Source organism: Balaenoptera borealis (assembly GCF_965194805.1).
Source record: "Balaenoptera borealis genome assembly, chromosome: 11".
Classification (NCBI taxonomy): domain Eukaryota; kingdom Metazoa; phylum Chordata; class Mammalia; order Artiodactyla; family Balaenopteridae; genus Balaenoptera; species Balaenoptera borealis.
The window spans coordinates 40,107,048-40,124,662 of record NC_138868.1 but is presented as its reverse complement, the minus strand read 5'-3'; the positions used below and the strand labels follow the sequence as shown (position 1 = coordinate 40,124,662).

The 17,615-nt window shown below is 54.0% G+C and overlaps 1 protein-coding gene across 14 annotated transcripts in view; it reads right to left on the bottom strand.

Annotated features, from left to right (window-relative positions):
• Positions 1-3,521: 3,521 nt before the first annotated feature.
• The window catches only part of PLEKHA7 (pleckstrin homology domain containing A7), a 208,063-nt gene continuing 193,969 nt past the window's right edge, over positions 3,522-17,615 (bottom strand). For 4 of the 14 annotated variants that reach the window (XM_082341390.1, XM_082341393.1, XM_082341394.1 and 1 more), the window contains 6 exons: positions 15,743-15,846; positions 14,986-15,186; positions 12,009-12,167; positions 9,690-9,823; positions 8,377-8,519; positions 3,522-6,920 (listed from right to left, as the gene is read on the bottom strand). In XM_082341390.1, coding sequence (XP_082197516.1) covers positions 6,820-6,920; positions 8,377-8,519; positions 9,690-9,823; positions 12,009-12,167; positions 14,986-15,186; positions 15,743-15,846 — 842 coding nt within the window. In that variant the 3' untranslated portion in view covers positions 3,522-6,819. Of the gene's footprint in view, positions 7,698-8,376; positions 8,520-9,689; positions 9,824-12,008; positions 12,168-14,985; positions 15,187-15,742; positions 15,847-17,615 lie in introns of all 14 variants that reach the window. The other 10 variants (XR_014231391.1, XM_082341396.1, XR_014231392.1 and 7 more) reach the window with 10 other exon arrangements.

The following is a 17,615-nucleotide window of genomic DNA, read 5'->3' as shown; positions in this document are numbered from 1 at the left end:
TTGACCCTCACTGTGAGCAGATGGGGGCAGCGGCCATGAAACCTGAGTTTTTACTGTCAGTGGAACTTCACTGGTGTCCACTGGGTAGTGTGGCCTCAGGAAACACAGATAACAGCAGGAAGGCCCGAAAGTGACAGCCAAAAACACTAATTTCAGAGTGTATGTGAGACACCCTTGGGGGCTCCCACAAGAGGCAGGAGGAATCTGAATGGGGCTGGTGTCCCCATTTGTGGGCAGAGAAGACTGGGTATCTTCTACCATTTGTTACTGCGATTCTGACCCCATTTTGACCTTCCCAGGCCAATCTTCTAGGCTGGAGATTTGGCAAGGACACTGAAAGGATTTTGCTGAGATGCCCGAGTCCTGGGTTCTTCCAGCATAGGACCTGATTTTCCAGCTCCTCCCTGGGGTGATTCTGCCTCTGATCTCGAATTCTGGGTCTAGAAAGGAGGTGCTTTCTAGATCCAAGGGGCCTCTGGAGGCAAACAGACCCTTGGAACTCATTCAAAGGTGGCGGCTGTGTGCCTTCAGTGGGCCAGGAGAGGCCCCTTGTGTGGAGGGAAAATGTGACTCTGGATGCTTCCAAGGGCCCAGGCCAGGATGGCAAGAGGGACCACTGCTGTGGCCCACACACAATCAGCAAAACGTCCCAAGACGTCAAATCAGTTGAGGATTGGGATGCAGCTCAGGGCACAGCAGAAAAGCCTCTGCAATCGTTAAGTGATGTCAAGGGCTGAGGACAGTGGCAGCTTCTTTTCTGACTCTGAGACCTCAGCCAAGGGGCTGTGCCTCTTATCCCTTCTCAGTTCTAAAACACAGTGTAAGAGAAAGCGAGTGGCTGAGTAAGGAGCCCCTTATTCCCAAGGACAAAACCCTCGCCCATGGGAAGGGGCCCCTAGCAAGTACTTCTCAGCTCTCCACATAAAAGCCTTTGAGAAGCTCAGCTGGGAAACCTCCTCCCTGTCTCCTAAGCTGTCCCCAGTGAGCTCAGAGAGATCCTTTCTGGGGTCTGTGTGTGCTGCTCTGCAGGCTCGGCCTCTCTCCCCAAAGCTTAGCCCTTCCTGGGCTGGCCTGCACCCTCCAGCCACGACCCGCGCCCTCCACTGTGTGGGCACGTCCACCCCACGGGTGCCCTCGCTCCATCCTCATCTGCATTTAACATCCCTTGTTGGGCTGTGGCAGAGAATACTCAACAGACTCGTATTAAAAATGCCCTTTAAAATTCAAAAGCTTTGAACTAAAGAAATACCTCGAGAAGTTTTCATGGAAAGTTCAGTTCCGCTGGTTCAATTCACTACACTTAGATGCACCTTTTCAAATAATAGGAAAAAAATGTAACAAGGTCAGACCCAATCAATATGCTTGTTCAAACAGAATTGCGGGGACTGTGATGTGTGCACATTTTGTACTCTGCCTTTGTACCCTGCCACTCGCTCTGAAGAAAGGTTTCTTTGCTCGGAGAGCAATGAAAGTGGTAGCCTTTGGAGTAGAGATGGCAAAGCAATGGCGTGTTTACCGGGCCGGGAGGGGCTGCCATTTTCCCATCCCCCCAGCCTCATCTCTTTGTTCTTTTTGTAACGGCACGCAACCCACACGGGCAAAGTCCCTCATGTGCCCCAGTGTCTGATGCTGAATCGGAAGCAGAGGGCTCCCAGCATTTGCCTGCCTCGTCTCAGAGATGTGATCTGTGGATTAGACAAATAATTTGCTGCTTCTTTCCCGCCCTTGGTGCGAACACAAAAGGATTTGCCATAGAGTTCTGTACCACAGCTGGGGGAAACTCCCAAAGCCTAAAATGGGCTCTTGTCCAGCTGAGTCAGGGTCCACATCCACTCCACACCCCCATGCCTTCCATCCCCAAGCTGACCTTGGGCAGATGGAGGTTTCCCTGGCTTTAGGCTGCAACCTACAACAGCCAGGAGAATTCTGGAGAACCCAGCTTAAGTGAAGGTGGCCAAGGGGTCAGAGGGAGAAGGGACTAGTTGCAGATCCCATCCCCCGAGCCAGACACAAAGGTGGGCAGAAAAGTGAATGAAAGGGAGCAAACAAAAGGCCTGCTTTCAACATCCGCATCAGTCTGGGCACATCTGCCTCACATGCACTCACAAATGCACACACATCTCAACTTCAATCATTTAAACAACGCCCTGGACATGTTGAGAATCTGGGCAGTTCAGAAGGGTCAAGTGGGCATTAGGAAAAGATTATTCCCAACCCCTGTTAATACTAGATCCTAAAATGTTCTTGTTGGTTCTTGCTAAAATAAGATAGACATCCTGGGCTCGACCGGGACCTGGGTTAAAGTCAGGAACGGACGTCAGCAGGGGTGCAGAAGCATGCTCACGCTCCCTCTGCTGACTGCAATCCCATCGTTTCAAACTCTGCTCAGGCCCCGTGGGTCCCGGTAAAGAAGCAAAGCCGGAATCGTTGGGCCACGTGGTGTTTCCCAGTGGCCCCCCGCCTGGAGGGTCCCTGGTCAGCCAATCCTCCGCAGATGGCATCTTACCTCAGGTAACAAGTCCTCTCCAGGGGGCGGAGAAGGGGGCCGGGCCACGTGCCTGCTCACACATGACATAGCCGGAGGGTGCCTCTTCCAGATCACGCGTGCTCTTCGTGAAGTCTGAGGTGAGGGCCTGTCACGCTCTCTGTTTGAAATTTGGGCCACAATTCTTACAGAACAGGCTACCCCTCCTCCCGGCTGGAGTGGAGAGAACAGTCAGGAGTCACCCTGGGGGGAGGGGGGGGGAGGGGGGCCTCCTGTACCTTTTTTCTTGCCTTGCACTCAGTTATGGACAAACCCTCCTCCCCACCGTCCCTGCCTCCCTTTCATCGGTTATGGAGATAGCTCCAAGTAATGCTTAAAACCGGAGAGTATTTTTCATTTTAAAATTCAAAAAGAGAGCAGTAGCTAAAAAAGCAGCAGCGTTCCCTCTTCAGAATGCCTTGGTATCTATTTTCTCCAGTTTAACTAGTTGGAAAGTCACTCTAAACTGAGGGCGCCCTTCTTGGCAACAGAGAAAAACTGCCATAGCAACAAACTTGGAAGCGCACGCATCCCTAAACTGAACTGGCCTCTTGCCTTCTGTTTTAAGCATATATCACAAGTCAAAACGAATTAAACACAAGTCCAGTTTGCAATGGTCCGTCACTAACCCGCCTCATTGGAGCGATCTGGAGGCATGTGGGCTGGAAGAGGGCCTGCAGAGTCCCTCCCTTTGTCTGGGATTGCAGACCACCTGCCAAACCAGCCCCGCACAGGAGTCCACAGCCCGGCGGCCCCCAGCCCGGCTGAGGGGGCCGTCCTGAGCGGCTGCTGAGGCCCAGCCAAAGGCCCAAGTGCGCAGGCCTTCCTCCCTCAGGCCTCCAGAGTCAATCAAGTGTCACGGAACTGTCATCAGGAGAGACTTCATAGGTGAACACCGCAGGATCCAGAGCTGACACTGGGGGTTTTCCAAAGAAATGGAAAAAAAACTAACACAGGCCACTCAGGAGAATACAGCCAGCAAAAAGCAGGAAGCATATCAGGTTAATATTTTAATCTGTACATCACATTTTTTTTTTTTTGCAAACCATTACAGTTTTATTTAAGTTAACTTTTTCTTGCAAAATAGTCATTTCATTTTTTCCAACAAAATCTTATAAAGGCAAAAATAAAATCTTATTTTGGCAAATGTCATGAAGTCGATACTGGCAGCATATGGAGTTAGTTAAAAATAGACGGCAACTTCTAAATATATTCAAGATTATTTTTCTGACCATAGTCAAAGACAAATTTTCATTTAAAGTGTGGCTCCACCCAATGGAGTTGTTTTTTGTTTGTTTGTTTTTCAACTTCATTTTCCGAATGCAGAATATCATGAGCTCATGACTTACATAAAGGGCCACAAACACTGCGCCTGGCTTAACAGCGCCCTCCCCGTTTTAGGCTGGAAGTCAAGTCATAGTCCTGTCATCGTGGCCCTGCTGGCCATCAGGGAGGGTAGGGGCCCGCTGCCTGCCCACCTGCCACCTGACCCAAGTCCTGGGTAGGCTGACCTGTGTTCTCAGGGGCCAGCCGCAAAGACCCCAGGATACCTATCACAGCCTAGTGCAGACTCAGGGAGTTGTAGGTAGACGCCACCCAGTGTGACATTTATTGCTTATGATACAAATCAAAGGTGTTTCTTCTCACCTTTTCTGTATTTCAAAGTGTATTTTTTTTTTTTTTAATTACGGCGAACTGTTTTTGTTTTGTTTTTTTTTTTGAAGAGCCCTTTGCTGAGAGAACCTCATGGGCAGGTTGGGAACCAAAGTTCTTGGACACACCTTTGGGCCTAAGCCAGACCCAAGGCCGAGGCTCCACGTGCCAGCTCGGTGGAGTTTCACCCTACAGAGCTGGTCATCAGGCCAGGTCAGGGTCAGCTGATCACTGCCCTGGACAATAGACCAATGAGCCCAACACTGGAATCCACTGGAAGTACATCTCCAATCCAACCTCACCTGAGTTCAGCAGATGCTGGACTGGCCTCTGCTCACCCTGCCCTTCGGCTCCCACCCACACCCACCACCCAAACGGTACCTGAATCTGTATGTGCAGCTCCAAAATCCTGCATCCTCACCTTCTCAGCCACTCAGCCCTTGAGGTGAACATTATAAAATATAGCCTGATTCTAAAATACAGAGTCAGTATTTTACAGTGTGTATTAAAAGTGCCTTTGTCACATGTAAAAAGGAGTCTGAACTAAAACAAGCGTGGGTGTTAGGCCCTAGCCCTGTGGTGAATGCCCCCACAGCTGGTGGTGCTCTGTCCTCCAGCCTGAACCCCGGCTCAGCTGGAAGGGGAAGAAGGATCAATCTTCTCGGAGGAAACTGGTTCCACTGGCCCCTGGCTCCAGACTTCTCTGCACGCTGGATCACGGGTCAGTCACTGCCTGGGCTGGCAAAAAGCACAGGAGACAATGAGAGGCTGGCAGGACCCCAGCCCACGTCTGGGGAGCAGGCGGTGGGCGTGTCTGTGCACACGTGACAGGGAATGGCAGGCTGACAAGACAGAGAACAGCAGAGCAGGGGGCTGGGGCAATGCGGCCGCTGCTGGGGGACCCTCGGCTTCGAGAACTAACGGGCATCCCACCTTTCCTCCACCCTCACCACTTCTAGGAAGTTTGCCAGACACATGCTGGCCCCTAGACTGGGTCCCTGCTCTGATAGGGCAGAAGGCCTGAGCAAAGAGGACTCTGGGGTCCAGTTCTGGCTCTGCCCTTCATTTGCTGAGGGACTCTGGGTAACTCTCTCAGCCTTCATGGGCCTCGTTTTCTTAATCTAAAAACAGGGTGACTGTACCAATCTCCTAATGAGGGTGCTGGAAGGGTACAAGGAAATGTGTGTGTGCTCTGAAAAGAGCATTAGAGGCCTATCTCATGACCACAGGGGCACCAAAAGCAGAGAGGAACACAGCCTCTCCTCTGCCTCTCTGTGGCCTGGGGTGGCGTCACCACACTCGATCTCCAGGAGAAAACCATACACACTCCCGTGGCCCCAGAAGACCCTGCAGCCTTTACAAAAGACCTGGCTGGAGCATTCCCTGGGGTTCCTCAGTCACGGGGTCCCTACTGCACACGTCCCGAGAGCCTGGCCCAACAGGCCGACCTCCTCCTGCCACCCTCAGGACAGTGAAGCGTCCGGGCGGGTGGACACTTGCCCAAGACCATGTCTCCGTCCCAACCACACACCGCCATCCCTCACTGCACTCCCTTCTCCAAACATCTAGAGCCCCCGGGGGTGGCCCAGGTGGGCCAATGGAGGTGGCCCAGGTGGGCCCAGGGTGGCGATGGAGAACAGAGGCTCTGAACTCGCACAGAAGGGGTTCGAACCCTGGCTCTGACACAGCCGCAACTCCTTGGGCAAGTCCCTCAGGGTCTCTGAGCTACGCTTCCTCATCTGTAAAATGGGGTGAATATCTCCATTGGGTTGTTGCCAAAGGAGATGATCAGCGCGATGCCTGGCGCGGAGTAGGCGCTCAGCAACGTTAACCACAAGTGCGTATAGAGGGATGAGAGGGGAAGCCCTACACAGTCGTATGAAGTGGAACGTCAGGGAAAGGGCTGCTGAGACTCCTGATACGCCCTCCCCGTCCAGGTGAGGCAACAGCCAAGAACTCAGAACAACAGCCTGGACTTGGCCCCGGCCTCCCGACTCCTGGTCCAGCACTCCCTCCCTACTCCCATGCTGCCTCCTCTCACCATAAATGCCCACGTGGAGAGGACTCAGAAGGGGTGGTGCTGGAATGTTCTGCAGGGGTGAGCGCCATCACCCCGGGCAGCCTCCTCCTGAAGCTTCCCTTGTGACTGGAATGAGCCCCCATCCCTCACAGGGCCCATGTCCTCATCTGCAAAACTGGTTTTTCTAGGCTTCCGGTTCTTCCATTTCTTTGGCCAAAGCCCTGACGGGGAGAGGCCATGATCTAATTCTTCCTTCCCAGCCAGCGCCCCCCCTTCCCAAGCCCTCCATCTGGCCTGCCCTGGTCCCCTGGGGCACTGGGCCGCCTGCAGGAAGGACAGCGGGGCGGGAAGGGGCGCAGCTCTAGCTCCTGAGATTTCAGGGAGCCAGGGGGCTTGGATCACACAGTCTCTACTGTATCAGAGCCGCTGAACGTTGAGTTCCTAAAAATCATCAGCCCCCCACCTGCCTACCAGTCCAGGAGGGGTCTCCCGAGCAGCCGCTTTGCCCATGGAAGGAAGCGTCAGCAGGTGGCACCGCAATCATCTCGGCAGCAGAGGGGAGGGGCCATGCTCAGCGCCAGGTGAGGGCACACGCCAGGAGGGGGCTCTTACTTGGAAGGTGTTAGACAAAGGTGTAGTGGAGTCCGTTGCTTAAGGGGGGGTAAGGTGGCACCGTCCTGGAGGACAGGGGGGCTTTAGGCGGGAGGAGGGCCAGCTGCTGTGCTAGACGGGCAGACAGGAATTAAGTGGTGCGTTAGGCTCCTCGTCTGCTCCTGCAGCACCAGACGCCCTGTGCGGCAGGGCCGGGGTGCCGTGGGCCCCGCTGCCCACCACTAACGGCCTGGGCTTGCGGGGGGCACATCCATGGGGCCTGGCGGGAGCCTGGCCTGCAGTTCCCAGAAATGTCTCTGAGCTGGAGAGAGGGAGCAAGAGTGAGGAAAGGCTGCAGCAAAGGTGGCCACTGAGCAGGGACGTGACTGCGGGGTGTCGGGGTGTCAGGTCTGGGGCACGCTCGCCTGCTGGTGGTAAGGAAGCCGAGGACAGTAGGTCCACATAGGTAGAGCAAGCACAGGCCAGAGAGGAGGGCACTTTACGCAGGGAAGGTGCCCCTGCTGGAGCCCTTGACATGGGGAGGAATTCAAAATCAGGGAGCCCCAGGATCATTACGAGGAGGGGCCCGGGAAAGCCGTCTGCTGTCTCCCCAACGAAGACCCCCTCTCAGCCCACGCACATGTCCTCAGGGGAGTCAGCGACTCTGTACGGGATCCGAGCTGGGAGACAGAGCACAGGCTGCCCCTTGTCCTCGGTCACACCCATGGCTCTGCTTCCCAGGGCCAGCCACTTCCAGGTCCAGCAGGCCCCACCCGTGGTCACTTCTAGACCCTTTGGCCAGGGTTGGAGGACTGGTGGGGACTGTGACCCCACTTCAGGCTGGTGAGAGACCACCCCTCTCACACCTGGCCACAAGGGCACCACCTAGACATGCAGTGGCGGCTGCATCTGGGGAGAAACAGCACAGGTGAACCGTGAGAGCTCACACAGGGAGGGCACAAGTGGGTGGAGAGAGGAGCCAGGAGTCTCCTTCCTGGCGCACACACACACACACACGCACACACACACACACGTGTGCGCACACATGCACGCACACACGCACACACACACACACACACACACACCCTCCCATCCCATGGTGCTGGTTTTTTCCCACTGGACAGCAAAGTCCCACTTCCCAAGCCCTGTTTTCTGGCACAGGCCACTCTGATAGGTGAACAGTGACTTTGACTTGGGAACCAAAGCAGGGACCCCAGGGAGGGTTAGAAGGGCCCCATTCTGCCTTGTCCCAGCAAGAAATCCAAGCACCAAAAGGCTTTCCTGCCCCTTCTTCGTGAGGCCAGAAACCTTAGCCATGACTCCTTAGCTCAGGAGAACAGGAAAAACCTGTTCTCAACCCACAATCTCAGAGAAAGCGGAATAGCAGTACCACTCCCAAGATTTAAGAATGAGCTCTACACCCTCTCCCGGGACACTCCTGAGCCCCAGTGCCCCTCGCAAGCCCTGCAGCGCGCCTGGGACAGGGGAACATGCCACCGTCCCTCAACGACCGACAGGCCATGCCAGGCCCTGAGCCCAAGGAGCAGGGGGTGGGGCCCAGCCTCAGAGGCCGTCCGCGTGGCCTCACCTGCCACCTGCTTGCTGCGCTGCGAGGCCTCGGAGGCCAGGGCGTAGGAGATGTTGATGATGCGCTCCTGCTCCTGCAGCTGCGAGCCCAGGCCGGCCACGCTGTCCTGGTCCTGGCCAGACACTGGCTGCAGGTTGCACATGCTGCGGGAGAGCCAGAAAGCAGGCTGTGGGCCTCGCCACCCCAGGCACCTGCCTCAGGAGAGCAGGGTCTCCCTGGCCTGAGGATCTCACCCTTTTGGGGGCATCAGATAAAAATGGTGCACCTTGGGGCTTCTCTGGTGGCGCAGTGGTTAAGAATCTGCCTGCCAATGCAGGGGACACGGGTTCGAGCCCTGGTCCGGGAGGATCCCACATGCCGCGGAGCAACTGGGCCCGTGCGCCACAGCTACTGAGCCTGAGCTCTAGAGCCGCAAGCCACAACTACTGAGCCCGCGTGCCGCAACTATTGAAGCCTGCACGCCTAGAGCCCGTGCTCCGCAACAAGAGAAGCCACTGCAATGAGAAGACCGTGCACCACAAGGAAGAGTAGCCCCCGCTCGCCACAACTGGGGAGGGCCCGCACGCAGCAACAAAGACCCAACGCAGCCAAAAATAAATTAAATAAAATAAATTAAAAAAAAAAAATGGTGCACCTTCTCTCCAGACAAAGGTGCACATGCTTCTCTCCAAACACCTAGTCACAGCTTTGTTCCTCCTTTGGCGGATCGCAGACCTCAAGATAAGGGTTCCAGCTCTAAGCTCCTATTAAATCCAGGCGTGAAAAGGCTAACCGCTCTCTGAAAGGGAGGCCCTCAAATACCCGGTTTACGTTTCTGAGGCTACAGAGGCTGATGCAACAGGAAAGTCACTTCCTGGGGTCCCATCCTGGCCTCCAGGGATGTGGGCAAGGCCTCTGGCACCTCAGGACAAGGCTGGGCCCCTGATTCTGGTCTAGGGGTCTGTGTGAGGGAACATGGGCCCTAAGGCTGGGAGGGCCATCCTTGGGGCCTACCTCCAACTGTGTCCACTTCACCACCACACTTGGCTCCACTCCCCACACTAGCCAGGACCACGGGACACAGATCTGGGGGCAAGGGCCTAGGATGGCCCTCTGAGTGCTTTAGGACCTCCCAGATGACCTGGGCAAGCTTCCTCGCTGATCTGTGGGTGACGTGCTGACAGCCGGCCTGCTCCTCACAATGAGCAGTGCTGGTCTGAGACGGAGGCCTGACAAAACACTCCCCGGCCAGCCCAGCCCAGGGCCCATTCAGCTGAGACACCCCTGGGGTCGGCCTAGCAGGTCGTCAGGGCTCAGGCAGCATGAGGGCTGACCTGGACCGGGCAAGGATGTTCCGGATCTTCTCGGCTTTGCGGTACCGCGCCTGCAGCTCCTCCAGGCTGGGCGGCTCTTCAGGATCCAGCTCCACGTAACGCTCGGGGATGGAGACCTTCTCTGGTTTGGAGAGCTGAGGAAAGGTGGTGGGAGGCATAGATGTTGGGTTTGGGACCTGCTCTCCCCATCCTGTCCCCCGCCATGAGGCACGCGGAGGAGCCCGCAGACTTCAGTAATTTGCTAAGATCACAATGGCAGTTCACTGTGCAGTCCCGATCTGAATCTGGGTTTGACTCCAAAGCCCGTGTTCTATCTACCGTACCAGGCAACCTCCTACAGGCCAAGGGAAGGGAAGGGGGAAGGCAAAATAACTAGACCAGTAAGCCCTGAGGATACAAATGATCACCGTAAAAGCTACCCTTGATGTGATCTGACCTCTCCAGCCACACTGACCCACCTCTGCCCCCGCTCTTTCCTCTGCCTGGGATGCTCCTTCCTTGGGCTCCATGGCCTCTTTCTCATCCTCCCACCCTCACCTCCAGAAGGCTTCCCTGACCCTCCTTCTCCCATCCACCCACCCCTGCCACTCCCTCCCGTTTCCTGTTTGTTTCTCCACTGTCTAGAGCAGGGACTTGGTACTTAGTAGCCCTTCAGCAAGCACTCCTTGGATGGGTGGCTGGGTGGCTGGGTGGCTGGGTGGAGGGATGAAAGAAAGTGGTAGTGCTTTCTGTCCCTACAAAAGACCCAGACAGGAGGCAGCCGCTTGAATCTACTGCTCTCAGGAGGAAAATGACCCCAGCTCCTCCCCACCAGTCTCTCATACAAACCCAAAAGAAACCTCAGCTTGGTGAACCTTTAAGTGGGCCAAGAACGCTAAAGGCAACTTTTGCACACACCTCAGGGAATTTTTTTCTCCCTTGAACTACATTAAAATGGGGTTGGTTGAAACTTCCAAAAACAAGCTAAATCCAATCCCAGGGCAAATCTGGACTTGAATTTAAGCCCATGCAGACCTTTCATTCTGGTGAAAGATGGCAAGAAATAAGCTCTTTTCTGTTATTTCCCATGAGGGCAGATGCAGAGGAAGGAAGCAGATTACATTGTAGCAGGAGGGATTTAGGTTAGAGATAAGGAAGAACTTTTTCCCCTGGCTGGCAGGCCAATTAGGACACCGCAAAATGCACTTCCATTGCCAAGGCAGTGTGTAGAAGCTTCTTTTGTGGACCTGAGAAAGCACGGACCTTTGGCTGTTTCAGAGGTGCCAAAGGGAAAAGGTCTGAAGGCAGGGGACTAACCTCGTTAAACCCTGGAGCCCCAGCTGATCCCAGAACCCAGCAACTCCACAGGAGTCAATTTGCCCCCATCCTGTCTGATCTATCCTTCATGTGGTGAGAGCATTTCCTCTCATGCAGTTTCAGGCCAGGCCAAGTCCTCATACAAATGTGTTTGGGATATCTGTGGGCCACTGTGCACTTCATTCAACAGAGTCGTCATTCAGCAAATATTTACGGAGCATCTACTGTGTGCCAGGCCTGGTGCTGGGTGCACAAAGGTGAACCAAACAGCCAAAGACACTGCTCTACAGAGCTTACAAATGGCACAACATAGGCCACAGGACACCACCCTATGTCTTGAAGACCCTAAGTCTGTCACGCTCTGACTCCCCTTCTCTTCCCTTGCGTAAGAGACGGTCCTGACTGTGGTTACTTGCTTTTCTGGGCCTGCCCGGCCATGATGCATTTGAGCCACCAGAGGGCGAAAGAACCCAGACCAGACCTATCCAGGTCTCCTAGCCTCTGCCATAGCTGGATATTTCACCTGTGATTTCTAAACCTGCCCTGCCTTTTCCCCAAGTCTGACTGCCCAAATTGGCCTGACTGGCCAGATGCAAGACCAACCCCTGGTTTTCCAGGGAACATATCCTAACAATAACAACTACCTCATCACATGCCTACTATGTGCCAGGCCCTGTGCTCACAGCTTTGTGATCATTGCTAACCGTTAGGGCAACGTGCTGAGTCACTTAACGCTCCCCACAACCCACATTACTGCTGAGGAAACTGAGGCACAGAGAAGTTAAATGACTTGCCACAAATTACAAAGAGAGACAGATCTGAACCTGCATCAAAATGCCTGGTCTCCTCTTACTACCTCCAGGTGCTGTTCATCCATCCTCCTGGGCCACACTGAAACCGAGTTGGTCCTCATTCAGGGCAACACCCCACCACCCCTGCCCAATGCCCCTGGGAGGGTTGGTCAGGCTGGCGTCTGAAGGCTGGGCCTCCTGGGGGCAGCGTGAAGGAAGCCCCTGCCCTCACCTCTCTGCTGATGTCCACGTCATAGTCTTGTGGTTCCAGGTCCAACTCAGTGACAGGCACAGCCCGCACCTTCAGCCAGCCATTCTCCTCCTTGTCCTTTCTGTCCCCTTGTACGGCCCGTTCCAGCAGCTGCAGGTCAAAGTCCTGCTCACGCTTCCACTGGTAACAGAACAAGAGGGTGAAATGTAGTCACTTCCTGACTATTCCTTTTGGGTAGGTCTTGCAGGCACTGGGGTCCTTGGGAAGATGGGCCTGTGACTCATTAGGGAAAAGCTGTGTGACCATGGACCTCAACCTCATCTCTAAAACAAGGCAGCAGCAATTCTGTGACACAGATGGTCTTTGCTGTGTTCTGAAACTCTGTGACAGAGAGAACAAGGCCTCTGCCCCTTTGATACAGCCGGACTCCAGACTGCTGATTTCTCTCTGATATGGGCCCCAAAGTGTCCAAACCTCCCAGGCACAGGTCTAAGATCCACGACTTTAGACTCACAATGGTCCCCAGGGATACAGGAGGCTCCCAGGTCCAAGAAGGTGACCCTAAAACAGAAGCTGGGACAGAGCTCAAGAGAAAAGGTTTGCCGCTTCTGTGGCATGACAGATCACGGAAGCCCTTCTGGTTCGGGAGCCATATGTTCCAGCTCAGAAACAATGGGAAAAACAAACCCTCTGAGGCCCTGGTAAGCAAGTGGAATAGCCAAGAGCCTCTCTAGTGGGCATTCCCAACAGGACACAGTTAAGGGTGGGGAATAATGCCCCCACCGTGGGACTGGGGAGGTGCAAGCAGGAGCAGCTTGCGGCCAGTGAGGCAGGTAAGCTGCTGCGTATCACACATCTATTTGGGGCAGATGTTTTAAGTTAGAAAAACCAAAAACATGTAAAATTTAAATGTTAAATCAAATGCAACATTTCCAACTCTGTAACAAGCAGGCTTCACAGAAGGAAACTCTAACCCAGCCACTTTAAGATCCCAGCACAATGGTTTGGCTCTGCCGTGGCCTTCCTAATCACCTGTGGCCTGCATCCCCATAGGCCTCGACGCTGAGCAGGTTGTTGAGAGGAGGGAACGGGCCCAAAGCCTCCCTTTTCTTGAGCAGAAGCCAAGCAGACGCTTCTCCATCCCAGGTTGCCTTCTCCTTCCCACCCCATCCACCTCACAGAACCCCAAGTGGTCACCGTTGTCTTTAACGCCCCCTCAAGCCCTCACTCACCCAAGCCCCAAACCCACGCCATAGCAGCACATTTCACCCATTCGTGCACAAGCTCTCCATACTGACTCTATGTCAACGTAATCGCTCTTAGGTGATGGTTTCCAATTAAAGTGTAAAAGGATTAGGCAGTTGAAGATTCAGGGATGAAAAATTAATTTAATGATTCACAAAGAAAACACACATTTTCTTACACGCTCACCAGTGCCCCAAAGAGAGACAAGACCTCACATAAACCCAGCCTGATTGTTTCCACAAACAGAAAAAGTTCACTGGACTCTACAATGTATCCTGGGGAAGAACCACGCCAATCCATTATCATTAAGCAACACGTTTATTGGCGCTGAGGCAGAGACTTACACAAGTCTTTTTTTTTTAAAGAAAAAAATTACAAGGTATTCAAGTTACGATTTTTAGATCATTTTTCTACATTTGAGACATCAGGTTGTGAAAAGTCAGTTTTACCTCATCATATGACATTTACTTATAAAGTTTAAAAGTTACTGGCTTTGCAGCTTTTCAGGATATGAGTATCCTGGGTCTGACCCCTATGGTGTCTAACAGCTGCAGAGAGGCCCTCTGAATACAGATCATAATGTATCTTGCTACCTGTTCAAGTTATTAAATACTAGAAACACAAAAAGTTTTCCATAAGAAATTGTGCCGATGGGGCCGGAGGAATTAAAACTGAACCACCTCAGACTTGGCAGAATTTATTCCAACATGCAATCTCTGAAGTCTGTGTCTACTGTCCAGATGTGAGGCATGGACTTTGATAAATTCATCATGCCCAGACCTCTGACAATGACCACGGACGGCCCTCAGGCAGTGGGGCTGGCTCAAACTTGCAGGGCAGCTTTTGGGATAAGGGAATTATGAGTCAGTAAGCCTGCATACAGGGGGCAGCAGAAAGGTAAGTCACACATGGGAGTGCTCATTAGGCTATGGAGAAAACAGCTGCTATTATAAGCCTGGTAACAAGAGCACAGGCCAGTTAGAGAATGGTTGATGCAAATTAGAAGCGTCTGTAGACACAATCAGGCAGGATTAGAGAGGCAATGAGCGATAACGCTAAAAGCAAAAGAGCTTGTGCAGTGAATTAGGGGAAGAGCAGTCAGGCTAGAGGTCTAGGGAAACATTTGATTTCAAACAACAGGGAAAAGTCAAATGGAATGTTTCCATAAGGGACCCAAGGCGACAGTGGGCAGGGTGCAGTGCCTGGAAGCACCACCAGGGGGCAGCAGACGCCCCGGCTCCCCTGGGGCATGGGGAGGCCCGTCAGCACCGCAGCGGTGGGAGAGCCCCAGTCCTCAGAGGTGAGGGGCACCACCCTCTGCTCAGTTGCCCCACAGGGCACCCGCTTGGAGGTTTGGGAGGCTGGTTGGCTTGCACTCCTCCTCCTCAAATCATAGCACCATCTTTCTCCTCCACTCCTCGAGCCCTGTACTTCCCGAGTCCTTGGTTCAGCTGAGAGACTCCGAATGCTTACAAAGGCCTCCCTCAAGCTCGACTGCAGAACTGACTGTGGACATTCTCTCTGGCTCCTGGGCTCCTGCAGTGACATCCTCGTTCCTGCTCTAGTTCCGGGGTGCCTTCTGACCAAGTCACACATGCGTCCCGGCTTGTGGACACACAGCCCGTGGGGTGTTCTCTGAGCCATCCAGGTCGACAGCCCACTCTCTCGGGGTTGAGAAGTGCTTGTGTCTGGGGGACTCGGGGAAGCTCTGCTCCCTGTCCCAGCCCCGCCTGCCTGGACCCTCCTAACATACTGAGCCGAGATCTCCAGGGAGTGGTTGGCTGAGGTAGCGGGACGAGGGCAGACCCGTCCTCTCTCCTTGGCTCAGCGTCCTCTTGCGCTCCCGGACCAGCGCCTTCTGGTGCCGCTTCATGCGCTCGAGCTGCTCCTCCGCGCTCATCTTGCCCCGCTGGTGGTCCCCTGAGTACAGGCGCTCCAAGGCACTCCTGGGTCTCTGAGGGGCAGGAGGGACAGACAGGGCAGCTGGGCTGGGAACACAGAGGGCAGCCGCCCCGCTGGCTTCATCCCCGTCTCTCTGTCTCTCTGTCTCTCTCTCTCTCACACACACACACACACACACACACACACACACACACACACACTCCAGTTGGGCTCCTCCTGGCCACTGAGAAGCACCTCCTCTAAGCACACTCGTGGACATGATACCGCTGGCCCTCACGGGCTCTCTGGGCAGCACCCAATTCTGCAGATGCAGACACTGAGGCCCAGGCCTGTCCAGTTGGGCACAAGCACATCATGGGCCACAACTCAGGGTGTGACTCACTGGGCGAGACTGGGGAGAAAGGCGGGAGCCCCTTGGGAAATGTGGAGGGCAGTGTGATGCCCTTCTTGGTGGGCAGTGGTGAAGGCATCACGAGCACATGGTGACAGGGAATCTGAGCTCTGGAGGGGTCACCTGACAGGATCGCCAGTTACCGTCTACCTTGGAGCCCTTCCCTCTGTGCATGAGGGAGCAGTGAGCCCCTCAAGAACTTCTCAAGGCCACTCACAGGGTAGGTCACCTTGCTGCTTTCGGCATCTAGACCCCTCTGAAGTGTGACGTAGGGAGCAATGGTGGACGACTGCTGGAGCCTTGACGTGGACCCTGAGAGCCCTTAGTGAGGAAAGAGAAATGCAAGTGGATTTGTGGTGAGGAGGACAGGCCACCAGCCCCTTCTTGATCACCTCCCACTCCCGTGAGGGGACCACAAGGACCCAGCCAACAACCCACGCTTCTTCCTCCCCAGGGCCCGGAAGAGCAAGGCCCCAGGTAGGGAATGAGGGGCCAGCTCACGGGTGCCCTCTGTCCGCAGAGGAAGATCTGGGGACTACCCTCGTCTTCCCCCACATGCAGAAGGACCTGGGCTGCTTGGCAGGAGGAAAGGATGGAGGGCAAGGAACGCCCTGCATCACTTCCTCCTGATGAACTCCTATGCGTCCTGTGTGACCCAACTTGGCTGCCTGCCCGTGAGAAGCCTTTTCAAACGCTCTAGGCAGAATCAGTTACTCCCTGTATTCTTCAGTGTATTCACTGGTTACTGCACTGACCACAGTGTCAACATGCCTGTCTACAAATTCAACAATGCCTGGTTGAATGAATAAATGACTGAATGAATAAATGAAGAATGGAAAGAAGAAGGCACCAAGCATTTACTGAGTACTTACTATATAACAGGCAGGCACCGTGCCAGGTATTTCATATAGATTTTGTCCCGCTGGCCCTACAAAGTAGCATTACCTAACCACTGTGGAGGTACGCAATCTAAAGCTCAGAGAGGTTAAGCAACTTGTGCAAGGTCACATGGAGCCTCAGCCCGTGCTTTCTCCACTAGCAACATTCTTATCAAGGCTGGTCCCTGACATCTGGAAACGGGCATCACACTGACTGAGGACTCCACCAGCATTTAGCACATAGGAAAAAGAATGATAAATGTCCTGCAATGCCCAGAGACTCGTGAGCGACACAGAACTGTCCTGCCCACAGGCCACTAACACTGCCATTGATGAACACCTCTAGGCTGTAATGAATGAAGGGAAAAGGGTCCGCAGGCACAGTGCCAAGGGTTGCTGTGGCCCAACTCAGCAAAAGCCAGTCCCCTCCAGGGACCAGCTCAGGACACAGCAAGCCTACACAGCATCGTGGGCTGGGAGTCACATAACCCCATAGGAGTCCAAATCATGGCGGTGTGGCCTCCTGTTTCCACACCCTGTCAACGGGGGAAAGCGCCTGACCTCCCACCAAATGAGGGAGTGTGGTCAACCTGCTTTGGGGTTCCAGATGGCCTCCTTTTAAAAGGATTTCAGAAAGAGGATCTGGCTATGGGGAAAAACAGGGCATGGGTGAGCCTAATGGCCTAAATCTGTTCCTACCCCCATCTCAAAGGGACAGGGGAGGAGAGTGAGAAGACTCAACTGAGGAGAAAGGTGTGTTTGTTTAAAGAAAGGACTCATTGAGTCTTAGAGTGACACAGAAGAGGAGAAAAGCCTCTGGAAGGCATGAGATGGGATGGCCAAGCTGATGACAGTCACCCAACATCCCAGCCTGCAGGGTGGGATTCTGGCTCTATCACTTATTGGCTAATTGGCAAGTTGTTTCATTTCTCTGGGCCTTGGTTTTCTTATCTCTAAAATGGGGATAACAATAGTACTTCCCTCACGGGATTATCACGAATCTTAACTAAGTGAATATAAAGTGCTTAAAACAGTGCTGGGCTTTATAGTAACTGCTATTATCATTGTTCCCGGGGTCGGGGGGGGGGGGGGGGCAGATGTAATAAAAGAGGATGAGAATCAGGATGTGAGCCAGAGGCAGGAAGGACAGGCCCTCCCTACAGCCCAGAGTCCGCTGACAGCTGCTACCCAGGCTGAGGCCCCATGCTGCAG